The sequence below is a fragment of the Lithobates pipiens genome, unplaced genomic scaffold, assembly GCF_037356315.1.
Source record: "Lithobates pipiens isolate NorthernLeopardFrog02 unplaced genomic scaffold, aLitPip1_a1.2 Scaffold_22, whole genome shotgun sequence".
NCBI classification, from domain to species: Eukaryota; Metazoa; Chordata; class Amphibia; order Anura; family Ranidae; genus Lithobates; species Lithobates pipiens.
This window is the reverse complement of record NW_027507784.1, coordinates 48,599,306-48,626,392: the sequence shown is the minus strand read 5'-3', so window position 1 is coordinate 48,626,392 and position 27,087 is coordinate 48,599,306. Positions and strand designations below refer to the sequence as shown.

The following is a 27,087-nucleotide window of genomic DNA, read 5'->3' as shown; positions in this document are numbered from 1 at the left end:
TTACAACAACTTTAAGTATTTATTGCTAGCTGAAATGAAAAGGATTTAAATGCATCTACCCAAATTAAAAGTATTTTGCATAGAAGTCTTTTCACACTAAATTTCCTAAATTTGCACGAAACAAAACTGAAATAAAAAACAAAAAAAACGCACACATACTTTTGATTCGTCCACACTGACAGACTTTACAACGCAAGAGGTTGTATGCATCTGTCCACGGGCTATAGCGCTGTTCTGAGAGGGGTGCATAGGTGGCAGCGGAGCTCTCCGTTTCTTTGGTACATCAGAAGGCATGGTGTTGGAGTCGTAGGATTTGATAACAGTGTTCGCTCTCACTGCATGTGTTGGCCTTGGTTTATTGAGCAGTGGAGTGGCCGGAGCACTGGAGGTCTGGAAAGAGAACAGGAGAATTGGATATCATTTGAAAAAGTTGCCGGAAATCATCAATTTACATTTCTTTGCAATGATGCATTTCACAGTTTTAGATTTGCCCTACTAGATTGCTCACAGCAGATTAGATTACTTCCAGCATCGATGCAATGAATTCAGACTCCTATATTATTCCCTGCCATCATGATGGACAGGGAACTGCACATCATCTTTTTTTAAACACATGCAAGATAGATCAGCCTAAAAAAACTTGCGTAGTTAGTTACAATTACAGTGGAACCTTGGATTATGAGCATAATCCATTCCAGGAGAATGCTTGTAATCCAAAGCACGTACATATCAATGCGAGTTTCCCCATAGAAGTCAATGGAAACGAAGATAATTCGTTCTGCATTGACTTCTTTTGCATGCAATACCGCATGTGCCAGAGGGGGGGCGCCGGAGAGCCTCGGAAATACTCAGAGACAGCTCGGCTGAAGTCTCAAAGGCTCGGAAACACTGAATTAGAGTATTTCCAAACAGCTCCGTCCGAGTGTCAGCTGCGTCCTGCACCTCTGGCCAAACGTGGTACTGCACACCCCATCGGCATGAATCCTGCTCGTTTTGCAAGACAACACTCGCAAACCAAGTCAAGATGTAAAAAAAAAAAAAAAAAAAAAAAGTTACTCGTCTTTCAAAACGCTTATTAACCGCGTTACTCGTAAACCAAGGTTCCACTGTAAACAGGTATGGGGGGGCAGCCATATGCTAATTACATACTGCCAAATTTCAGCTTTCAGCGTTGTCGCACTTTGAATGACTGTACCCAATTTTTTTATCCTTTTGTTCCCACAAATGGAGATTTCTTTTGGTGGTATTTGATCACTGCTGGGGTTTTTATTTTTTGCGCAGCAAATAAAAAAAAAAAAAAAAAGACTGAAAATTTGGAAAGAAAACGTTTTCTTTGTTTCCGTTATAACATTTTGTAAATAAGTACATTTTCTCCTTCCCTGATGAGGCTGCACTGACGGGAACTGATAAGGTGGCACTGATGGGCACCGATATGCAGCACTGATGGGCATTGATAGGCGTCACTGGGCACTTATCGGTGGCACTGATGGACACTACTGATAGAGAGACATTTGGCAGGCATTGGTATGATCTGCTCTCCTCTACTCGTGTCTGTCAGGCACAAGTGAGGAAAAGCCAATACACGGCTTTTCCCGTTTACACTGATCAGCCGAGATTGGACGTGGCTGATCACATGGTAAAGAGCCTACGTCAGAGGCATTTTACTGAGATCGGTGAAGCGGTGTGTCAGACTGACACTCCAAACCACTCATCTCCACACTGAACGCCCCCCACGGGATCGGGCCAGCAGTTATCCTGAGAGATGTCATACGACATCCAGTCAGGATAACTGAATCGCTGCCCAGCCGTCATTTTTCTATAGGCCGAGGGGGAAGTGTTATGTAAGCTTATGCTTTAGAACATAATTTCGCCTTTCTGCAGTTTCAGTAATATATGCAATTTAAAAAAAAATAAAAATAATCAAGTTTTCTTTTTTTATGCAGTCTTTAATAAATTCACTCCTTCATATTTTTTTTTTAGTCGGAAGTCTGGTTCTTTGAGCAAACAGCAGGCAGGCTTTCAAAGAACAGTTGGTCTCTGTGGTGTGTAAATAAAGTGACCAGAACACACCCTCCCCTTTTCTAGAATAGCAACACTGATGAAGCTCAATCCACTAAGCTATTACAGCCGTTATTTTCAGCAATGAGAGCTGAAAACACCAATCACAATGGCAAGCTCAGTGCACTGGGCCTGTTGTCTCTAAACGGTCACTAAAAATGTAAATACGCATGGCAGTTACTGAAGCAATTTGTGTCTTTGAAAATGGGAATCATACAATAAATACTATAAAATATAAAAATTGTAGAGAGGGGTGTATGGAAAATAGGGTTGAAAAGAGTTTTTCTTAACTGCTTATTGGTTACAGTAAGAAATCACATAAAGCAAAATTCTGCCCTCACAATTAGTGCGGGTTAGAAACCTTAAAGTGTGCCTTTAATTGATAATAAAGTTGGCAACCAGCAGCACGTGGCACCAGTAGCTCTATGTATGTAATTATTTTGGCTAGGGAAGTGGCCCTTTGGTGCATTGTTGTTATGACCAATAGAAAGGCAAGGGGAAGTTATTGTTTGCATGATAAATTTACAGCTACATCTGTAGCTAGAGGTGCCGGCTATTTCGCACAGGTGGAGAATTAACTAAGATTGGGATCACTACAGCTATTTTTTTTCTTCTTCTGAGGCTGGGTTCACATATATGCGAATTGGATGCTTTTTAACCGCATTCAATTCCCATAACATGTGAATGTGACTGGCTTTCAATGGAGCCGCTTCACACAAGTGCCGGGTGGCCACTCTGCAGTTTTGAAAAGGGTCCTGTGCGTTTTCTGGGTCCGGTTCAGGTACGAATTCAAGGAAAAATTTGCATCTGAATCACACCTGAACTGGTGAACAGAAAGTGCACCGGATTCCGGACTGCAAACCGCAGCCGCATATATGTGAACCCAGCCTAAAGCAACTATAGCCAAAACTCTGCTGGTTATTTATTGCCGTCGGTTTCACCTCTCTTTCGCTCCTGATCATAAGTGGTTTTAGTGAGAAGGTTTGGCCAGAAGTTTTACCCCCATTCTCACTAAAATAAATAAAAGATGGAGTTTCACTTTAGTTGCTGAATTATTACAGGTACTTCTACAGTGCTGTCAATTTACACACATTATATATCTCATATATATATATATCTCTCTCTATCTATCTATCTATCTATCTATCTATCTATCTATCTATCTATCTATCTATCTATCTATCTATACATACACACACACATACACACACACACACACACACACACACACACACATTATATATATAATAAATAAAAAACACACAAACTTCACGTAGGTAGCGCCATTTTGGAGATTCAAACCGATGACTCTGGTGCTGCTAGGTGAAAGCCGTTGTGCTGCCATTATTTCCACCGTCAAACACACTGCCCATTAACAATTTATGCTCAAATAGGTGGATGTCTTCTTCACAAGTGCATGTCGCTGAAGTTTTATATACCTTAAAGCCGCGTACACACGTAGCCGTCTATCCGACGGACTTAGTCTGGCGGACTTCCCGCCAGACTGCTGGCGGACTTCCCGCCAGACTGTGCGCCGTACTTTCCGAACGGGCTACTTGCCCACACACAGCACTTTTTCAGCGGACTAATACGGCGTACTAAGTCCGCCGTACTATCCGCCCTACTGAACGGACTCGCCCACACACGCGGAGGAAAGTCCGCTCATTTCGAGCGCGTCTCCAGGTAGGCGGGGCCCGCGAAGGAGACGCCGCTGGCCCCGCCACCTGGTATTGACTTAAAGGGGAACCCCAATGCCGAAAAAAATTGGCGTGGGGGTCCCCTCCAAAGTCCACAACAGACCCTTGCCGCGTGCCCCCCCCTCACCCCAAAGCACCTTGTCCCCATGTTGATGAGGACAAGGGCTTCTTCCCGACAACCCTGGCCTTTGGTTGTCGGGGTCTGCGGGCGAGGGGCTTATCGGAATCCAGGAGCCCCCTTTAATAAGGGGGCCCCCGGATACCGGCCCCCCCACCCTATGTGAATGAGTATGGGGTACAATGTACCCCTACCCATTCACCTGTAAAATAAAGTACAAAAAAAAAACACACAAGATAAAATAATTTATTGCACAGCTCCAGGGGTCTTCCGTCTTCGGGGGTCTTCTCGCCGGACTCCTCCACTATCTTCTTATAGCTCTTTTGCTAGCGGAGGAGCCCGGCATTCTTCTTCGGCCGCAATGCCAGGGACGCGCTGCGCCGGGACTTATATAGGGACAAGGGGCGGGGTGACCCCGCCCCCTTATGATGTCACAGTCCCAGAGGATGCTGGGACTGTCGCCATGTGACATCAACCCATGTGACATCAACCAATGACCTGCCCCCTGGCCCTATATAAGTCCCCGCGCAGCGCGTCCCTGGCATTGCGGCAGGTGAGAGCTTCAAGTCAACATCTCCAGGAGAAGAAGAAGAAGAACGGATGGGGGCGGCGGTGACAGAAGACCGGGCCACCGCCTGTAAAAGAGCTATAAGAAGGCGCGGTGGCCCGGCAGAAGAACCGAAGAGGGGGACAAGACCCCCGAGGTCGGAAGAAGAGGCTGCAGCGATGAAGAAGAATGCCGGGCTCCTCCGCTAGCAAAAGAGCTATAAGATAGCGGAGGAGTCCGGCGAGAAGACCCCCGAAGACAGAAGACCCCCGGAGCTGTGCAATAAATTATTTTATCTTGTGTGTTGTGGTTTTTTTTGTACTTTATTTTACAGGTGAATGGGTAGGGGTACATTGTACCCCATACTCATTCACATAGGGTGGGGGGCCAGTATCCGGGGGCCCCCTTATTAAAGGGGGCTCCCGGATTCCGATAAGCCCCTCGCCCGCAGACCCCGACAACCAACGGTCAGGGTTGTCGGGAAGAGGCCCTTGTCCTCATCAACATGGGGACAAGGTGCTTTGGGGTGAGGGGGGGCCGCGTGGCCCCCCCTTCCCCAAGGCACCCCCCATGTTGAGGGCACGCGGCCTGGTACGGCTCGGAGGGGGGGGGGGCTTGCTTGCCCCTCCTTTCCTGGCCGGCCGGGTGGCGTGCTCGGACAAGGGTCTGTTGTGGACTTTGGGGGGGACCCCCACGCCGGTTTTTTTCGGTGTTGGGGTTCCCCTTTAAGTCCATACCAGGTGGCGGGGCCAGCGACGTGTCCTTCGCAGGCCCCGCCTACCTGGAGACCCGCTCGAAATGAGCGGACTTTTCTCCGGGAAAAGTCCATTCATTTCAAAAGTACGGCGGACTGGCATACACACGGCCGGATTGTCCGCCGAAATGCGAGTCCGGCGGGAAGATTGGAGTGCAAAACTACTTTCTAAGTCCGCCGTACTTTCGGGTCAAAAAAGTATGCCGGAGGCTACACACGGGGGGGGATTGTCCGGCGGACTTCAGTTTGCCGGACTTTTCCATCCGCTTGTTTGATCGTGTGTACGCGGCATTAGTGGGAATGACCATAAGTACCCTACAAATGCTTCTTGTGAACCATGTGTAGTCTAGGGATGACCAGAACATTCTGTTAATCTAATGCCTCGTTTCCACTGAGTGGAACAGTTCGGGTTGGTACAGTTTGGAAGGGTTAGAATGGTCCGGCCTAAACAGGTGAGCGTTACCACTGCAAGTCGGACCACCAGGGGCCATACGGGGTTTAGAAAAAAAAAAATGCCTTTGACGTGAGCATTGAAGTTTTTTCTGTCTGTCAATCACTGGAATGTATCATGTAATGCTAGTAGCTCCGCCCTAACCGTAACATATTTTCTATGGCCCCACATCAGAAGCAGGCGGTATGGTTCGGTTGTATGGGCCACCCAAAACAGCGTACCGTACCGAACCAACCCTGAACCAGACCGATCAGTGGAAACGAGGCATAAGCGACTATTTATAACTGTTCCATCTAAAACAGATCCCATGTAGAATACAGGTACAGTAATCAGAGGTAATCATCTTACCTGATCCCGCTTTTTTTTAGTGCTTCTCCGGAAAAAGTTAAAGAACCGTTTGTCATCATTCTGCTTCATCTCCACATTCTGACAAGACTCTGTAAATGATATGGCTTATATGCTTAGGACAAGACATAGATAATACAAAGCAATCTCCAACAGTGACATTGGTAGCTTTAAGGGACAATATTTTTGGTGTCATTAATCCACAGTGTTTTTGGAAACGTTCAAGAACAAATCACAGGTCTGATTTTAATCATACTGATTGATTGAAGCTGATTAACCATACAGTATGACAGAAAACTCTGGTATGACCTGCAACTGGGGTCTGCTGTATTCCATTGAACTTGCTGAAGGTCTCTATCATTTAGGTGTAAATTAGCAACAAAACCTGCTAGCCTTCCTCTGAAGGAAAAAGCTTATAGTACCTCATTTTTCTAACAGTTGTGTGTATGTTGAAGAACATAAAAATAAAAAAATAAAAAAACGGCCCAATCTTCATAACAGCATCTTAAAGCTGTCAGTGGTGGAAGCTAAGCAGACAACATGGCTCCTGAAGTCTACTCAAAAAAGTTATCAATAAAGATTACATCACTACAAGGTTATGTCCATAATTTCACCTACAGGTAAACATTTTCTAACTGGCAACCAAAAATAAAAACAAATAAAAATGATTGAAATTTAAAAAGGGGATTGCACTGCAAAGGTAACTTTCTCCAGCTCACAGTTTAGCTTTAACCTGCTGTGCTTTACCCCTTGCTGCTTAGAGTACTTCTCTAGAGCCTCTCCCATCCTCTGGAACTCCCTGCCCCAGTAATGTCAGGTCAGCTCCTACCCTGTCCGCCTTTAGGCGACCCTTGAAAATTCACTTATTTAGGAAAGCGTACCCCACCTCCACCTAAGGCTTGTACTTGAGTCACCTCCATCAGATCTTCCTCCGGCAGCTATTACCTTTTGTATCACCTCACCCTGCCTTTAGATTGTAAGCTCCGTGAGCAGGGCCCTCCTACATCTTCTGTATTGAACTCTATTGTACTGCCCCCCTTTATTTTTTAAAGCACTGCGTAAATTGTTGGCGCTATACAAGTCCTGAATAATATTATCATTATTAATAATAATAAATAATATTATACTTACCCTTTCCTTTGCTTTTTGTGGGTAAAGTACAGGTTTGGGTTAACGATGGATAGGTACATATAACAAATTATTCTGGGTGACTGGCCTAGGAAAAAAGCTAATTTCCATAGCAGCATCCATCCCAGCTTAAGACATAAAGCAGAGAAAACGAGGATATATTTAGAGATCTGAACAATCTGGCACTGCGGACTATAGACGTTTTTGTTTCAGAGAAAATCGAAGTTTTCTCAGGTTGACCAAAGGCCTGTTATGTTGCCAAGTATATAAGAATCTGTGCCTATTAACGTTCTATTTATTATGTTCTTCAGAAAGGTCACAAAAGAAGTACGCGGAAACTGAAAAGAAGACTTTTTACACTAAAAATACTTGCCTTGTAAAGGTGGCAGTCTGAATTCTGTAGGAGACGTAGCTAAAATAAAGCAGAAATAAATTTTGTTAACAAAATTGCAAGAATCTATGATTTATTCAACCCTGTGAAAAAAAAGAAAAATGGTGCCAACTTTGATGGTATGCAACAAAGTTATGTATATATATATATATATACACACACATACACACACACACACACACACATACATACACACATACATACATACACACACACACACACTCATGTTAAAGATACCCTGCCACCAGATCATTAAATTTTAACAACAATGTTCCCATGAGGTTGCATACATGTTGTTGTATTTGAAGAAAAACCTCCTTTGTGTAGATTCTCCCTATCCACCATCTTGGATGTGATGTTAGCAGCTCTATCACACTTAGGGTTGTCACTCAAATTTATGTTCTATAGCAGCCTTTCTTAACCTTTTCAACACGGATGAACACTTGAAATAACTTTCTGGTCTCAGGGAACCCTTGCTAAAAAGGACTATCTACAACTCATGTGGTGGTCAGTGGGAAGAATGCTCCCTACACTTGTGGTTATTCGGAAGAATTACCCTCTTACAGAGAGCTAAAAAGATCAGGGGTCCCACTGGAAACCTATCAGAGGCATGAATTGCTCAAGGAACGCTTTTCAATCTCTGGATGAATCCTAGTTGAGAAACCTTGCTCTATAAAATTCCTCTTCACTCCTTCGCCTGCATAGGTTATGTAAGCTGGTGAAGGGAGGGGAGAAGGAATTTCTACAGTGTCAACACTATAGCAACTTCAGAAGCACATTGCATGTCTAAAGAAAATTGTTCATGGAACAGAAAAATGCTAGAAGTAAGCTTTCTAAATACTTGATTTTTCTGTGCCTCTAGCAGAATTTTTCTAACTCGGTAACAGGGTCTCTTTAAAAAGATGATATGGAAGATAACATGAGCATGCAAAAAATACATAATTGTAGAAGACATGAGGCTTCACTCACAAAAACATGAGGAACTAGTGTTTTATTTCCCAAAAATAAAAGAAAACAATTTATATAGCTGGTTTTATCCAGTTGGTCAAAAAATAAGTCCCACAAGAATCACGAACAATGTTCCTATCTTTTTTCAGTATGAACACTAGTTCCTGCACATGCCCCACAGTAACACTTTATGTAGGGTAGAAATCGGTCTGGAGATGCTAGAAATGGACAGAGGACTTTACAATAAAATGCAATGTCTGCTGAATACTCAGCCAAGCTTGCCTCCCATGGAGGGTCTTCATCCATTAACTTGCTGCATTGTCATCCCTTGAGCACTGATTAGATCACAAGGACATCATTGTTTAGACATTATTAATACGTTATTTTAGACTGGTTTATGTCAACTAGAGCCCCGATTTACCTTTATTCTGATCCAAAGCATAGAGTTCCCTCAAACCAAGGTCATTGAGAGACTTTGTGATGTCAAGGGGTTTCTGTGACTGGTAATCATGTAGGAGTACTGTAGTCTCGGGATCAAATTCACATTTACTACAAATGGAGGGAATGTGATCTTGCAATGGAACAAAAGGACTAACTCTCATCACTGTCTTCTGTGTTTTCTTATAGTTGATGACAACTCGAACAGTTTGCTGTAACAGAAAAATAATATTTACTTTAAGCGCCTTTGGTAAAGCAATCTTTGAAAACAAAACTGCAATAATTCATAGGTAGTTGAAGAATTTCCAGGCTCAAACCCTACCAACCCTTCGAAATCAACCACATGCTTGTGCGATATTGTCAGGGCTGGCTTAGCCCTTCCTTCTCTGGGCTGGCCGCTCAGCTGTCGGCTAATTGCCAGCTCTCTTCTCTCGCCACAGTTACCAGCTGTTCCTGATGATGCTCGTCTGACCTGCCTACTTAAAGCCTTCCAGCTCACTTCACCTCTGCCTTCGCCTTGGTCACATCACTAGAAACCATCTCCTGAGGTTTGTTTAAAGACGGGCTTGATGACATCCCTTCTGGCTCCTTATCCTGCTTGCTGTTGCTCTACTTGAATCCCTGACTTCTGGCCTGGCTGACTACCCAATCTGGTTACTGGATTCTGGCTATGCTTGACTACGCTTTTTCTATTTACCTTTTTATTAATAAACAAGTGTGATTTAATTGTACTTCTGTCTCGGTCTGATTCATGGTTTCTGACAGTTATATTGTAGGCACTGTCAAACCAATTGCTCTTTGTTCTGGCAGTGCCTCTATACTCCCTGTCCTGATGTAATTTGGCAGAGTAGGCAATGTAGGGTTAGGTGCTTCTTTACTTTAGGTAAACAAACGCTATAGACCAAGATAAGGGGCATCCTACTCCCAATAACACCAGGGTTAAGGGCATCCTGTTCTCACCTACACTAAAGTACAGGGCATCCAACTACCACCAACACCAATGAAATTGGTGCATCCTACTTCCACTGACAAAAAGGTAAAGGGTGTCCCACTCCCACTGACCCCAAAGTAGGGGACAGTCTACTTCAAATTATACTAAATGTAAGATGCATCTTACTACCACGGACACCAAGGTAAGACACATCCTATTCCCATTGACACCAAGGTAAGACTCATCTTTATTCCCATTTATACCAAAGTACAGGACATTTTGCTTCCACTAACACTAAGTTAAGGGGAAACTTCCTGCCACTAACAAGGTAAGGGATAGCCTGCTCCCACCAATACCAAGTTATGGGGCATTCGGCTCCCATCAATATCTAGGTAAGCTACATTCTACTTCTGACATGGAAGGGCAGTCACACTTTAACCACTTCAGCTCCAGAAGGTTGTTACCCCCATTAACCACTTAAGCTCCGGACCATTTTGCTGACCAAAGACCGGAGCACTTTTTGCGATTCGGCACTATGTCGCTTTAACTGGCAATTGCGCAGTCGTGCGACGTGGCTCCCAAACAAAATTGACATCCTTTTTTTCCCACAAATAGAGCTTTCTTTTGGTGGTATTTGATCACCCCTGCGGTTTTTATTTTTTGCGCTATAAACAAAAAAAAAAAAAAAGAGCGTCAATTTTGAAAAAAACTTTTTTACATTTTGCTATAATAAATATTCCCCAAAAATATATCTTAAAAAAAAAATAAAAAAAAAAAATCGCAATAAGCGTTTATTGATTGGTTATTGCGCAAAAATTATAGTGTTTACAAAATATAGTTTTATGGCATTTTCATAAATTTTTTTTTTACTAGTAATGGCGGGGATCAGCGATTTTTATCATGACTGCGACATTATGGTGGACACAGCGGACATTTTTGGGACCACTGTCATTTATACAGCAATCAGTGCTATACAAATGCACTGATTCCTGTGTAAATGACACTGGAAGTGAAGGGGTTAAGTATGTCCTGGGGAGTTATTCTAACTGTGGGGGGTGTGGCTATGTGTGACATGCCACCGATCTCTGCTCCCGATCACAGAGAGCAGAGAACAGTGATACTGTCACTAGGCAGAACAGAGCGATGCTTGTTTACATTAGCATCTCACCGTTCTTCCTCTCCATGAGGTGATTCGTGGGTATCCCAACGGACATAGAGTGCGCGGGACCCACGACCCAACTCACGGAGGTCCCTGCCGGAACGCACGCGATGGCATGGCGGCAAATTTAAAGAGACGTACAGGTAAGCCCATTTGCCCAGCTGTGCCATTCTGCTGACTTATATCGGCGTGTGCCAGCCGAGAATTGGTTAATGAACAAAGGATTTTTTTTTGGGGGGGGGGGTGGAGGAAACACATTTTTGAATTCTAATGCACAAAAAAAAAAACACTATATTTGCCTAAATGTTTGATAAAACATGGTCTTTGACCAGCAAAATGGTCCGGTCTGTAAGTGGTTAAATTGTGCACAACCGCACAGCAGCGACAAACTACATACATTTTTAAAATCCTTTACAGGTTACCACTTTAGATTTTCAGAGGTGGTCTACTGCTAGAACGGCTGCCCTTAATCTGACTTTCGTGGCGATACCACACATGCATGGTGCAATTGCTGTTGAGACCGATGCTAGCGTCCGATTTTGTGCGCAAGCACGGGAGGACAGGGGTACTTTCATTTATTGTTTAATTATTATTTATTTTGCTTTTTTCTTTTATTTTTACACTGTCCCTTTCATTTTTTTTAGCACTTTTATTGTTATCAAAAGGAATATATTTCCTATTATAGCAATAGGTAGTGACCGGTACTCTTTTTTGAAAAACGTGGAGCCAATTAGACTCTAGATTTCTCCTCTGCCATAAAAGCATCTGACCACACCAAGATCAGTATGATAAGATGCTTTCCCAATTTAAAAATTGCATTTTTGAAATCTGGTGAAACCGAAGTGATGAAATGCTTGTAGCTTCTGGTTTCTTTGATCATAAAGATGATTGGAGCCATTCTGGTCTCCAACCAGGTTCTATGGTCAGTTGGCAGAACCACCGGCTGCATTTTTGGGTTCCCCGGTGGGATAGGAGAGCCTGAGAAAACCATGGAAGACTTTGTTAAAGCAGATCAGCAGCCAATTAGCCACTAGGATTGGTTTTATATGAAAGCCGACTGCCTATTGAAAAAAAATAAAAAAGATACCAAGATGATGCCTAAACCTGCAGGCATCATTCTGGTATAACTACTCAAAGTCCAGCAACATACCAGTATATTGCTGGTCCTTGTTGGGCATATATAGTAATTAGGGATGCACCGAATGGGTTTTTTTGGTGCCGAAACCGATACCGAAAATGAAAAATACACTAGGCCGAAAACCGAAACCGATACCGAAACAGCACCGATACCGAAAATGACTGTTTTTAAAAAATATTTTTATACAGGAGGTGGTCAGAGACTGGGGACATGGTACAGGAGGTGGTCAGAGACTGGGGGCATGGTACAGGAGGTGGTCAGAGACTGGGGACACGGTACAGGAGGTGGTCAGAGACTGGGGACACGGTACAGGAGGTGGTCAGAGACTGGGGACACGGTACAGGAGGTGGTCAGAGACTGGGGACACGGTACAGGAGGTGGTCAGAGACTGGGGACACGGTACAGGAGGTGGTCAGAGACTGGGGACACGGTACAGGAGGTGGTCAGAGACTGGGGACACGGTACAGGAGGTGGTCAGAGACTGGGGACACGGTACAGGAGGTGGTCAGAGACTGGGGACACGGTACAGGAGGTGGTCAGAGACTGGGGACACGGTACAGGAGATGGTCAGAGACTGGGGACACGGTACAGGAGATGGTCAGAGACTGGGGACACGGTACAGGAGATGGTCAGAGACTGGGGACACGGTACAGGAGATGGTCAGAGACTGGGGACACGGTACAGGAGATGGTCAGAGACTGGGGACACGGTACAGGAGATGGTCAGAGACTGGGGACACGGTACAGGAGATGGTCAGAGACTGGGGACGTGGTACAGGAGATGGTCAGAGACTGGGGATGTGGTACAGGAGATGGTCAGAGACTGGGGACGTGGTACAGAAGATGGTCAGACTGGGGACATGGTACAGGAGGCATCCCCCATTGCAGCCAGTGTGCCCCATTGCAGCCAGTGTGCCCAATTGCAGCCAGTGTGCCCCATTGCAGCCAGTGTGCCCCATTGCAGCCAGTGTGCCCCATTGCAGCCAGTGTGCCCCATTGCAGCCAGTGTGCCCCATTGCAGCCAGTGTGCCCCATTGCAGCTAGTGTGCCCCATTGCAGCTAGTGTGCCCCATTGCAGCCAATTGCAGCCAGTGTGCCCCATTGCAGCCAGTGTGCCCCATTGCAGCCAATTGCAGCCAGTGTGTCCCATTGCAGCCTGTGTGCCATTTTGCAGCCAGCCTGTGCACTGTGTGCAGGGAAGAGAGCCGCCTCCGCCGCCTGTTTGATGCCAGCGCGGGGAACATCACAGCTTTCATTTCAATTGCTGTGTGTTCCCGGCCGTGCGCCGTCACGCGCAGCCCCTCCCCCTTGTCCGGGCACTTTGATAGACAGATCATCCGTCCAATCCTGCGGATGATCTGTCTATCTAAGTGCCCGGACAAGGGGGAGGGGCTGCGCGTGACGGCGCACGGCCGGGAACACACAGCAATTGAAATGAAAGCTGTGATGTTCCCAGCGCTGTTATCAAAAAGGCGGCGGAGGTGGCTCTCCTGCGCTATGATGGGCGTCAACAGGGGCGGGGGGCGGAGCCCCGCCCCCCACTCAGGCCACGCCCCATTTTCGGCTCCATTATTGGCCGTTTTTCTCTTTCGGCAAATTGCCGAAAAGGGCATTTTCGGCCGATATGTTTCGGCGGCCGAAATTTCGGTGCATCACTAATAGTAATGTTCTTTCTTTTATGCAGTCTGTGGGCTAAACGGAAAAAAGAGAACATAACAGATTCCTCCATTCTCATCGATCAATGTGAAATCAAAATGGTGATATGGCCACCATTAGACTACCCCCTGCATCCACAAACTTCCAACGATGGGCATACATGCACTTTTCTTTTTTTTCGTTTGATGTGGATGAAGAAATCTCTGCCAATTAAAAAAAATGTAAATATTTAAATTTTAAATACCGTATATACTCGAGTATAAGCCGAGATTTTCAGCCTCTTTTTTGAGGCTGAAAGTGCCCCCCTCGGCTTATACTCGAGTCATCGCTGTCTGCCTGCTCGATCAGCGTGTCGAGCAGACAGACAGCGGCCATTCTATTCTAATTCAAAAGCCGCGCCTCCGGCTCCGCCTTCGCCTGTGATAGGCGGAACACTGAATTTCCCAGCAGCCTGTGTTCCGCCTATCACGGACATCCGCTCATCCTCGTACTACGGACGAGGATGAAAGGATGGCCGTGATAGGCGGAACACAGACTGCTGGGAAATTGTGTTCCGCCTATCACAGACAGGGAGGCGCGGCATTTGAACAGGAAAATGGGCGCCGACGAAGAGCGGTGATCCTGGGACGGGACCGGACGGAGGCTCGGCTCGGCTCGGCTCGGGACGGGACGGGACCAGACGGAGTCTCGGGACGGGACGGGACGGGACCGGACGGAGGCTCGGCTCGGGACGGGACGGGACCGGACGGAGGCTCGGGACCGGACGGAGGCTGGGGACACAGGTAGGCTGGACACACAAGGCCTCACACACACACACACACACACACACACACACACACGGATGGACACACACACAGGGATGGATGGATGGATGGATGGACGGACACACACACAGGGATGGATGGATGGATGGATGGACGGACACACACACAGGGATGGATGGATGGATGGACACACACACACACACAGGGATGGATGGATGGATGGATGGACACACACACAGGGATGGATGGATGGATGGACACACACACAGGGATGGACAGGCATATCTCACCCTCGGCTTATACACGAGTCAATAGGTTTCCCAGTTTTTTGGGGGTAAATTGGGGGCCTCGGCTTATACTCGGGTCGGCCTATACTCGAGTATATACGGTATGCTCTTTTTTAAAAACATTTTTACGGTGGTGGTGAAATCACATCCTACAGCGCTGCAGTCACTGATTTTACATATTGTCAGAGTAAACCCTGTTGCTAAATAGCGTACCTGCAAAGCAAACCATGGTTAACAATAAAACACAATAACAGTAGATCAAAACAGTAGAAAGCCATTGTTTGCTTTGGAGGTATGTTAAACAAAGTACAGTAATAATAAAACATTACAGTATAGCATAAAATATAGTAAACAAGAATAAAACAACATTTTTGGCTTTTAACTTTTTTTATGTGTTTTTTTCTTTTTACTCTTTTATTGTAACTGTAAGGCCTCATGCACACGAGACGCAGTTAAACGCGCGTTCAGATGCAGTTGGACAGTTTTTTCAACTGCCCCTGAACTCATTCAATGTTATCCTATGTGTCCATGCACACAGTCTCGTTTTTTTCCGTTTTTATGCAGTTGCGTTTAATCTCGTTTTTCCAGAACCAAAAAAATGCGTTCAGAAGCAAAAATGTCCACGTTTCAGACGCAAAACGCGGCTACCGCGTTTAGCCGCGTTTTTAAAGGTGACCTTTTTTTTTACATTAAAAATCTCAAAAATGATTGCAAATGATGAAAAACCATTAGAAAAATATTTTAAACAATTGCAATTGCAAGTGGACAATCCACAACTTGTGGCAAGTGACATGGCAGGTGGCAAGTGACGTGGTAAGTGGACAATCCACAACTTGTGGCAAGTGACATGGCAGGTGGCAAGTGATGTGGCAAGTGGACAATCCACAACTTGTGGCAAGTGACGTGGCAGGTGAAGTGGCAAGTGACGTGGAAAGTGGACAATCCACAACTTGTGGCAGGTGACGTGGCAAGTGACCTGGCAGGTAACGCGGCAAGTGACCTGGCAGGTGACGCGGCAAGTGACCTGGCAGGTGACGCGGCAAGTGACCTGGCAGGTGACGCGGCAAGTGGAAAATCAACAACTTGTGGCAGGTGACGTGGCAAGTGGACAATCCATAACTTGTGGCAGGTGACGTGGCAAGTGGACAATCCACTTGTGGCAGGGGACGTGGCAAGTGACGTGGCAAGTGGACAATCCACTTGTGGCAGGGGATGTGGCAAGTGACGTGGCGAGTGGACAATCCACAACTTGTGTCAGGTGACGTGGCAAGTGGACAATCCACAACTTGTGGCAGGTGATGTGGCAAGTGATGTGGCAAGTGGACAATCCACTTGTGGCAGGTGACGTGGCAGGGGATGTGGCAAGGGACGTGGCAAGTGGACAATCCACAACTTGTGGCAGGTGACGTGGCAGGTGACGTGGAAAGTGATGTGGCAAGTGGACAATCCACAACTTGTGGCAGGTGATGTGGCTGGTGACGTGGCAAGTGGACAATCCACATCTTGTGGCAGGTGACGTGGAAAGTGGTGTGGCAAGTGGACAATCCACAACTTGTGGCAGGTGATGTGGCTGGTGACGTGGCAAGTGGACAATCCACAACTTGTGGCAGGTAGCATGGCAGGTGACGTGGAAAGTGGACAATCCACAACTTGTGGCAGGTGATGTGGCTGGTGACGTGGCAAGTGGACAATCCACATCTTGTGGCAGGTGACGTGGCAGGTGACGTGGAAAGTGGTGTGGCAAGTGGACAATCAACAACTTGTGGCAGGTGATGTGGCTGGTGACGTGGCAAGTGGACAATCCACATCTTGTGGCAAGTGACGTGGCAGCTGACGTGGCAAGTGGACAATCCAAAACTTGTGGCAGGTGACGTGGCAGGTGACGTGGCAAGTGGACAATCCACAGCTTGTGGCAAGTGACATGGCAGGTGGAAAGTGATGTGGCAAGTGGACAATCCACAACTTGTGACAGGTGACGTGGCAAGTGATGTGGCAGGTGATGTGGCAAGTCACGTGGCAAGTGGAAATCCACAACTTGTGGCAGGTGATGTGGATGGTGACGTGGCAAGTGGACAATCCACAACTTGTGGCAGGTGGCATGGCAGGTGACATGGAAAGTGGACAATCCACATCTTGTGGCAAGTGACGTGGCAGGTGATGTGGCAAGTGACGTGGCAAGTGGACAATCCACAACTTGTGGCAGGTGATGTGGTAGGTGGAAAGTGATGTGGCAAGTGGACAATCCACAACTTGTGACAGGTGACGTGGCAAGTGATGTGGCAGGTGATGTGGCAAGTCACGTGGCAAGTGGAAATCCACAACTTGTGGCAGGTGATGTGGATGGTGACGTGGCAAGTGGACAATCCACAACTTGTGGCAGGTGGCATGGCAGGTGACATGGAAAGTGGACAATCCACATCTTGTGGCAAGTGACGTGGCAGGTGATGTGGCAAGTGACGTGGCAAGTGGACAATCCACAACTTGTGGCAGGTGATGTGGCACGTGACGTGGCAAGTGGACAATCCACAACTTGTGGCAGGTGATGTGGCAGGTGATGTGGCAAGTGACGTGGCAAGTAGACAATCCACAACTTGTGGCAGATGATGTGGCAAGTGACGTGGCAGGTGATGTGGCAAGTGACGTGGCAAGTGGACAATCCACAACTTGTGGCAGGTGATGTGGCAAGTGGACAATCCACAGCTTGTGGCAGGTGGCATGGCAGGTGATGTGGCAAGTGGACAATCCCCAACTTGTGGCAAGTGACGTGGCAAGTGGACAATCCAAAACTTGTGGCAGGTGACATGGCAAGTGACGTGGCAGGTGATGTGGCAAGTCACGTGGCAAGTGGACAATCCACAACTTGTGGCAGGTGACGTGGCAGTTGGACAATCCACAACTTGTGGCAGATGACGTGGCAAGTGACGTGGCAAGTGACGTGGCAAGTGGACAATCCACAACTTGTGGCAGGTGCCGTGGCAAGTGACACGCTAAATACAAGTACACTGCAGCTCTCACAGCTGCTGCTACTCACTCTGGTCTCACAAAATTGCTGAAATAGTTAATAATACAGTTTTTTTGAGCTGGGGAGGGTCTATGATGTTAGCTTAACTAAACGCTTCTAGACGCAAACGCAGTAAAACACGGTAAAACGCCGCTAAATCGCTGTAAAAATTGCGGCAAAACGCGCATTTCTAAACGCCGGTTTCAACATGTGTCCAGCAGCGTTTGCATCTGTGTCTCGTGTGCATGAAGCCTAAAAAACTTTGAACGTTTCAGGCTAGGGTCTCTCAAAACGCATTACCCAGCGAACATCTTTTCTATTCCAAAGATTTTTATTAAGATTTTCCAAATACAGTACAAAAATAAATAAATAAAATAATAAAAGAACATTTTAACATTTGGACATGTGTCCTAAACATAACATGTCTGATATTCATCATAAATGATGTAGGATTATCTCCGATGAGCACTGTTTATATATTCCAAAATTGGCATTATATTGAAGTAGACTCTACCTTACTCCCTCCAGCACCCCAACTGGGATCAATCTGTGCCAGAAGGACCAGGCAGAGTGGTCTTCGTTGTATAGCATTATGCAGTCGGTCTATAACATCAATATTGCCCAGATTATGATATCTATGTAGGGGATTACACCTATCAAAATAAGTTTAGTGAGGCATTCCAAGGGATTGAGTACAAGGGAAAGAGAACTGAGATAGTGATTCTCAATTCTTATACATTTTATTATTTCCTATACCATTCTTTCCAGCATTTCCAATTCACATCAAATTTTAAACAAGAGGATTTCCTAATGGCTGATAACCTTTTTCGTATTGGTAGTTGAGGTTGACTTGTGTCAGTACTTCTGAGGGGTTTGGGGATAAAGTACTTTTCCAGTGTCTGGCTATAACTAATTTTGCGGTGACCAAAATGTGGGTACCCATCGAACATCTTTTGAGTCCTTGTGTGATTACGTGCCCCAGACTGTACCATGCTGTACCCTATACTAATAATCCACTAGTGTGTGGTAGCGACAGAAACAGTCCCTGATGCAGAGACCAAATTGGCCAGGACAGGAGGGACAAAAATAGTGTGTCACGCGTGCTACAGACATTTCATTTTCAAAATGAAGCCAGCACTAACATTTACCTTTCCCCCCACATGGATGGGAGGGGAGAAAAGGGCTTGATCTGCTCCTCTTCCTCCAGCCCCTACCAATCTGTCTACCCACACTGCAGCCTCAACTACATCTGGATGAGAGGTGCTGACTGCCAAGGGGTGAGTGAGCTCACCATCCATCTCTGTCTGTGACTGAAGTCTACCCCCTTCCCTCTCCTGCCTCTGAGTACACCAAGGTAAATCAGGGTTCTCAGAGTTCCCCCTTACACCTGATTCCTCTCCGTACATCAGAGTTCCCAATGTTCCTCCTAAGATAGCATGCCCCGGGACTTGATGTCATAAGGGGCAGGGCCACCATGTGACATCACTCAGCGACTAAGCCCCATGCCTATATAAGTGATCGTGCAGCACTCACACGGCATTACAGCGGGAGAGAGCATCGTGTCAACATCAGAAGAGAGAAGAAGGACGCACAAGACCGGGCCACCGCTAGCAAAAGAGCTGGAAGAAGATAGCGGAGGAGCCGGCAGAAGGAGCGGGAGAAGAGGCCGGAGAGCGCAAAGGAGTCGGAAGAAGACCCCTGGAGCTGCCTAATAAATTACTTTGAAAACCTGTGTTGTGGGTTTTTTTTATAGACACTTTTTTCCCCAGGTGAATGGGTACCCCATACTCATTCACATAGGGTGGGGGGCGGATTCCGATAACCCTGGCCGTTGGTTGTCAGGGTCTGCGAGCAGGGGGGGGGGGGTTGTCGGGAAGAGCCCCTTGTCCTCATCAACATTGGGAGCCCCCTCCATGTTGAGGGCATGCAGCCTGGTACGGTTCGGGGGAGGGGGGGGGGGGAGGGGGCGCTCGCTCGTCTCCACCCCCCTTCCTGACTGGCCTGCGTGCTCCGATAGGGGTCTGGTATGGATTTTGGGGATTTTTCGGCGTAGGGGGTTCCCCTTAAAATCCATACCAGACCTAAGGGCCTGGTATGCTCCTGGAGGGGAACTCGTGCCTTTTTTTAATTTAAAATTTAGCGTGGAGTTCTCCCTCTCCCTCAAGATTCATACCAAACACAGTGCCTGGTATTGGCGGGAATCCAAGTCGGCACCAGTGTGAACCCGGCCTCAATGTCAGCAATGCTTGTCACTCACTAGGAAAGGAAAATAAATATTTTTTCCTTTCCCGATGAGAGCCGGCTCGGCGCTGGCTCCCACGACAGGGCTCGCAGGTTGTCAATCTCGCCGCTTTTATCGCCGAGATTGACACAATATCGCGGTCACCTACTGTATGTGAAATCTGAGCTTTATTAATGCACATAAACAACTAAGCCACATGATAGAAATGTGAGACTCCCATTGCCATCATAAGATGATGAAACAGTAAACAAACTTCCAAACAAATATTTTAAGACAGGAAACTCACCTCTGGCATTGTTGGCCCGGGCTTTTTTTGTCGGTCCTCCACATTTTTAGATTTCAGGATAACTTTTTCTACCTCCAGCATTCCAATAGGTGTGTTTGGTTTAAACTTGAGCACGTTTTTATCTGCTGAGAGTAGTTCTATTGTGTAGGTGGATGGGTTCAAATGATACTGTCCACAAAGGAATACAAGCAGGTCCATCATGGGTTTGCTGGTTTAAAAAAAAAAAAAAAAAAAAAAAGTACAATTTACGATATATGAAAACTGATTAATAAGGTTTTATGATTCAGCCGGTTTTCACTCGCTTTCACTATCCATGGTTTTGGCTGTGCCTGTACTGCATGGGTTATCTTCTCGCTTTGTCTAGGGGTGAGCACAGTGCTCACAGTGCCACTCACCAATCTTCCCCCACGACCAGTAGTGGACTGTCCCTGACTTCTTAATGTCCAGAACCAGTCCATGGTCATGATAACGTCAAGAACAACTCACCAAACATGACCGGGGGGGGGGAATGTCAGTGTACCGGTCTTGTTCCGAAAGGATTAGGTAAGTAGATCATATTATTCTGAACCCCTAGACCAAAGCAAGCAGTAAACCCATGCAGTGTGGGCTTAGCCCCACTGCACGGTAAAAAACAAAACAAAACAAAAACTATAAAAATACACAGAACAGACAAGTCAGAGAAAAGTATTTAAGCCACAGAAACCAGGCAACAGAAAGAGATGGCAACACTGGCTGGCAGCCTCGTGAGAGGTTTGCTTTAAAAATGTTTGCAGCCATGTGAAAGCCTTTAAATCATGAATGGGAGCGTTTGATAATAATAAGCTACTCTGTTGTAATAATTGGCCCCACCTTTCTGTTCTGCTAAAAATACAACCCGATTACAATAGAACCGGACACAACAAATCACCCAGCCACTTACCTGCCATTCACGGTGGTAGATGTGACCCTGTCACCTGGGAGAACTACATTGAGCTCGATGTCTCTGTCGATATTCTCCTTCTGATCCATGTTAAACTGGAAGGTGTCTGCAGAATCAAACGATGGCAGACTGTCAGAGTACCGCGTGTCCCCAGGAGGAAGAGGAGCCTTGCCTTTGGCTTTTTTCCTGAAAATAAAAGACAAATAAACACTTTGTCTAAAAACTTCACTGAATGCATTTCCAGCTGGCAAGTCTGTTCTGTGCAAGTGTGAAGACTCCTTATCCAAGATAAAAGTTGGCCATTTTAATACCCTGAATATACCGTATATAAGATAGATAGATAGATAGATAGAAATACACACTCATTACACAAGTGGCATCAGTTCATGCAAAATATCGCATCAAATGTATTAATGAGATCACACACAGACCAACAGTGACTAGCCGTCTCAGCACTGATCATCACACCACATGGTATGTTGGGGGGAGAAGAAGAACTCGCCAACATATGCACATTTCTCCAATGCTTTCTCTAAGAAAATAAAAGGAGGAAAACAATGAGAGGATAAAGAAAAGGAGGAGAAACTAAAAAAAGGAGAGAGGAAGAAAGGAAAGGAAAAGAAAAATGGAAAAAAAAAAAAAAAAGGGGGGGGGAAGAAAGAAGGGAAAGAAGGGAAAGAAGGAAAGAAGGGAAAGAAGGAAAGAAGGAAAAAGGAAGGAGGGAGGGAAGGAAGGAGGGAGGGAAGGAGGGAAGGAAGGAAGGAAGGAGGGAAGGAAAAGGAAAGAGGGAAGGAAGGAAGGAGGGAAGGAAGGGAACAGATAAAGGAAAGGAGGGACTGAAAAGGAGAGAGGAGAAAGTAAGATAGAAAAATGAAAAGGAAAGGAAAAGAAAAATGAAAAAAAAAAAAGAAAAAAAAAAGGGGGGGGGGGAGGAGAAGGAAGGGAAGGGAGGGAAGGAAGGAAAGGAAGGAAGGGAAGGGAAGGGAACAGATAAAGGAAAGGAGGGACTAAAAAGGAGAGAGGAGAAGAGGAAAAAAAAAAAAAAAAAGAAAAAAAAAGGGTATAGACAATAGGAAAGTAAAAATGGAAAGGAAAAAAAAAAAAGAAGAAGAAGAAGAAGAAGGAAAAGGGGAACAAAAAATAAATATATAAAGAGGAGGAGAGGATAAAGGAAAGAGGGGGGGGGGTGGAATAAGATGGAAAAAAGTGTACAGAGGGAGAGAGAGGGAGAGAGAGGGAGAGAGAGAGAGGGAGAGAGAGAGAGGGAGAGAGAGAGAGGGAGAGAGGGAGAGAGAGAGAGGGAGAGAGAGGGAGAGAGAGGGAGAGAGCGAGAGAGCGAGAGAGCGAGAGAGCGAGAGAGATCAAGGAAAAGAAAAAAAGAACTGACAATATGGTTTTGGATTGGAGTGCAGAGCCCTGTGTTGTCAGGTCAAACAGGCGTTTAGGAGTGTTCTGTACTTACTACATTTGCGGTGATATTTTAAAAGTGAAAAATGCACACAGAGTATTTATAAACAGGTAAAATCTGTGTACCAAATTGACTTTGCTGGTCAGCCAACTAAATGTATTGATAGCAATTCCTGTGATATCAACAGAGTGACCGATGTACACAGCACCCTACAGAGCCACACAACTCTATATTAAATACATTTTTGATATTCCATATTTTTTATTGTAAGTCATAGTTAAAATGACTGCGGAAAATGCTTCAATAATAGCTGTAAACTATCCGTATATATAGTCTAGTCTATTCATATATAGTCTAGTCTATTCATATATAGTCTAGTCTATTCATACGAGACAGAATGACAAAGTTCAAAAGTACTATAAATTGCTTTCCATTTCTTTATAAAAGAGCCCGTCACCACCTGCCATGCTGAAAACACTGACAGGAAATCTGTATTCGGGGTACTTGTAGAAAACCTGACAGCTGCAGGATTTTGATTCCAGTAGGCATAAATATCAGGATGGTCAGTGGTGGAGCTTTCTCTGTCCAACACTCCATGTATATATTTTTTGCCAGGACTGCCAACCTGATATCCACAATGTTGCAGCAGGCAAGGTTTCTGCAAGTACTTCTAATGCATGTTCCCCGTCTGTGGTTAATCGCAAGTATAATAGGTGATGACAGGGTCTCTTTAAACTGTTTGCCAGATCTAAAATGATTCTAAAGGCCCATACACACGATAAGACTTTTTGACAACAAACATGCAAATTAGCTGTTTTGGAGTAACAACCGACCGTGTGTACGCTCCATCTGACAAACTTTTTCGGTTTTCATCTGACTTTTGTTGGTTGTACGACCGGATAAACTTTCTGGCAACAAAAGTCCGATGCAGCAAAGTCTGATCGTGTGTACAGAAAACCATAGGACTTTTGCACGAAGTACAAACACACATATGCTCAGAACCAATGCAAAAGATCAGACAACAATACAGAAGTTGGCCAAAGGTGGTGGTAAAGAGCAGAAAAACAACATGATTTGGTGAAAGTTGGCTGAAAAAGTCCTGCCGTGTGTATGCAATACAAGTTCTCGGCCGATGCCTTTTGTACAAAAATCCACAGGAAAGTTTGTACAAAGTCCAATCGTGTGTATGAGGCTTACCACTGAACTTCAAGGTCTGCCCATCTTCAACAATATGTGAATTAAAAAATTACCTAGGTGAATGCAGCAACGGTCCAATATTCCCCACCAGTGCTAAGGCTGCGAACCGAACAAACACTGCAGTTCTCACAGCTCACTGTAATGCCGCGTAAACACAACTGTTTTTTTCCGTCTGAATAAACTCAGACGGTCTTTCCGACAGAGTTCCGCTGAAACACACTTGCCTATACACGATCACACCAAAGTCCGACCATCTAGAACGCGGTGACGTACAAGACGTACGACGGGACTAGAAAAAGGAAGTTCAATAGCCAGTAGCCAATAGCTGCCGTCTCGTACTTGCTTCAGAGCATGCGTCACTTTTGGTCCATCGGAACAGCATACAGACGAGCGGTTTTCCCGATAAGAATTGATTCATTCGGAAAGATTTAAAACATGTTCTATTTCTAGGTCCGTCTGAATTTTTGAAAAAAAAAGTTTGATGAGGCCCCCACACGATCGGAATAGCCGATGAATCAATTCCGTCCGACTTTTTCTACAGGAAAGTCCGACTGTGTGTATGCAGCATAAGTCATCCCTGTCTGCTCTGCCCCTCCAGGGCTCATTGGAGCTCTGGGCTGTGAAGAGGGCAGGAGCGGCCGGCTCAGGCTTGCCGAGAGACCGAGCCAGGTGCCGGTCCAGGCACGTGGGTGGATCCCAACCATATGGTCACAATCTTTCCCAAGGCTGGACTGGCTCTGTGAAGTCAGCCAAAAGTGGGCTTCAGCCTGCTGTCTGTGGAAAATGGGTCACAGGAGTGCAGAACGAACTGCACTCATCCACAAAAGGAGTACAGCCAAACAAGCCAAATGAGTGATGGGTGTTCGAGAAAATAACTCTATGCCAGTCTCCCTGTATGGGAACATTTCCCTTACTTCCCATCCCAGTTGTCACTGGGACAGAAGCAAGGGAAATCTTGATGGCAATACAAACCATAAAAACCTGAAAATCCAAAGCCCTCTCTTCCATTTGGTAGCCCCAAGCATTTAGTGTGAATACTGGTTTCACGGAAACATCAAACTTATCTACAAAGCCTGAACATTTTTGTTTTTCATCACTGGCAAGGCAGCTGATGCATGTGATACATGACTAATATTTAATCACAAGATTTAACTATATTTGTCAGATATAAAAACACAGTGCAGCCATTTTCATCTGTGTTCTTCTGAAACCTCATTTAAACTTATTTTAGTAATATTGTCATTACAGGACTGTTGGCAGAAGGAACAGACCATGTATATAGAGACAACATTATTAAACTAAGTGATGGCATTCTTCTTTTACCTTCTTAACAAATGTATTTAAAGTTGAACTCTGAGGAAATTTAAAAACTTCCCCTGCCTAATGCTTGGCACCATTATAAATCAGTGTAACTGACTTCTCGCTGCCTCCGCAGACTCCACCTCTCCAAGTAATTGGTCCCCAGAAGCCACTTCTCTTCAACACTTTGTCCGGCGGTCACACTGACATCATCATGTACAATGCAGGACCAACAGTCTTGCATTGTATTGAGGATGCCGAGTGCCTGCCCACAATCTGCAGCGTAGGAGGAAAGGGTAAAACTGGTACTCTAGATCAGCTTTTTTTCCAACCAGGGTACCTCCTGGGTTCTTCAGGCATGCCTAGGTAATGCCTAAAAATTGCCCCAAATTGTCCAAAAAATGTGTACATGCCAGTGGGTGGATCAAGCCTGCTTTTTTGTTACTCAAAGCCACAGGTTTTTATTCTGCAACATTACAACCTTGAGCACTGTACAGGCAAGCCGCCAGCATCCTAACAACTGCTGGCACCATTGGTTGATAAGGACACAGGGTAACTGCACAGCATCCTTTTTCACACAATTAGGTGGGTGGTTGAGAGAAAATGAGGAAGAAGAAATCCTTGATTATTATTCAGTACCAGTGTGCAAACGTGTATTTTCTTTGAAATGTTGGGTGTCCTACATGTGTGGATGATGCTTCAATAGGTATAAAATGTTAGTTCAGGTTTTTTTCTGAGATTGTGCAGAATTTTAAAGGGTGCCACTGCCTTGACTGAAAAAAGCATGGGAAACACTGCTCTAGATCAGGGATTTTCAATGAAAGTGCTAGCAGAACTAAAAGCTGTGCAAGCCACGCGTCCTTCCAACCGATGACCAATGGGGACGCCTGTTCTGTGCTCACACGGTACATTCTGGCCCACTAGGATGTAGGTGCTGCCGGTCTCATAGACCCCAGTGCTATGGTTATGTCTCTGCCTCCCTCTTTTCTTGGCCATTCACAAAATACATTGCCCCAGGCTTTTATTAGTGAAAGGCAGGCAAGTACATAACGGTAACACTGGGGACTATGAGAACTGTAGCACTTGCATCCAAGCGGCCCAGGGGTACAGTGTACTTGGCACAGGAACACATGTCCCTATTAAAGGATTTGGCCTATGGGCTTAAACACTTGCCTACTGGGCACTTTTACCCCCTTCCTGCCCAGGCTTTTTTCAGCTTTCAGCGCTTTTACAAATTTTCTGAAAATTCATTCAGTCATACAACACTGTACCCACAAACGTATTTTTTTGAGACAGATCGAGCTTTCTTTTGGTGATATTTAATTACCTCTGTTTTTTTATTGCTTGCTAAACAAATGAAAAAAGACCAAACATTTTAATAACAAAAACATTTTTCTTAGTTTGCTATAAAATGTTGCAAATAAGTAATTTTTTTCCTTCACTGATGGGGCTGCACTGATGGGCACTGGGTGGGCTGCACTCATAATCATGACACGGATGATGATTAGTGTCCCGATTATCAGGGTACATGTCCAGTCATACTTGTCGGTTACCGGCTCTCCTCTCCTCACGCTGTGACAGCGCACGAGGAAAGGAATGGCAATAACCGGCAAGTGTGTTTACATTGTGATCAGCTGTGATTAGATACTTGGTAAATGGCTGGTGTGATTGGCTCCTTACCCCAATCGGTGATCAATGGTGTCTTTTGGCTTTAATGTGGTTGAGAAAAAACTTAAGCGTACATCCATGTATGGGCAGTGTTTTGCCTGCATGGTATGCACAGGCCTTCCATGCATCTGCAAGCGGGGAGTCCTATTCATATCAACTGGGATGCAACCTCATAGGTCTAGGTTTGTGTCCCTGAACTCACATCGTTTACATTCTGCCAGGTTTTAAATCCTCCATGGAAAAAATGAAATATAGCGG

The 27,087-nt window shown here is 45.5% G+C and overlaps 1 protein-coding gene across 7 annotated transcripts in view; it reads right to left on the bottom strand.

Moving 5' to 3' along the window:
* COBLL1 (cordon-bleu WH2 repeat protein like 1) overlaps positions 1 to 27,087 on the bottom strand; it is a 203,492-nt gene that overhangs the window by 41,124 nt on the left and 135,281 nt on the right. For all 7 annotated transcript variants that reach the window (XM_077447562.1, XM_077447568.1, XM_077447565.1 and 4 more), the window contains 6 exons: positions 21,258 to 21,443; positions 20,339 to 20,546; positions 8,859 to 9,087; positions 7,472 to 7,510; positions 5,974 to 6,062; positions 160 to 390 (listed from right to left, as the gene is read on the bottom strand). In XM_077447562.1, coding sequence (XP_077303688.1) covers positions 160 to 390; positions 5,974 to 6,062; positions 7,472 to 7,510; positions 8,859 to 9,087; positions 20,339 to 20,546; positions 21,258 to 21,443 — 982 coding nt within the window. The remainder of the gene's footprint in view (positions 1 to 159; positions 391 to 5,973; positions 6,063 to 7,471; positions 7,511 to 8,858; positions 9,088 to 20,338; positions 20,547 to 21,257; positions 21,444 to 27,087) is intronic.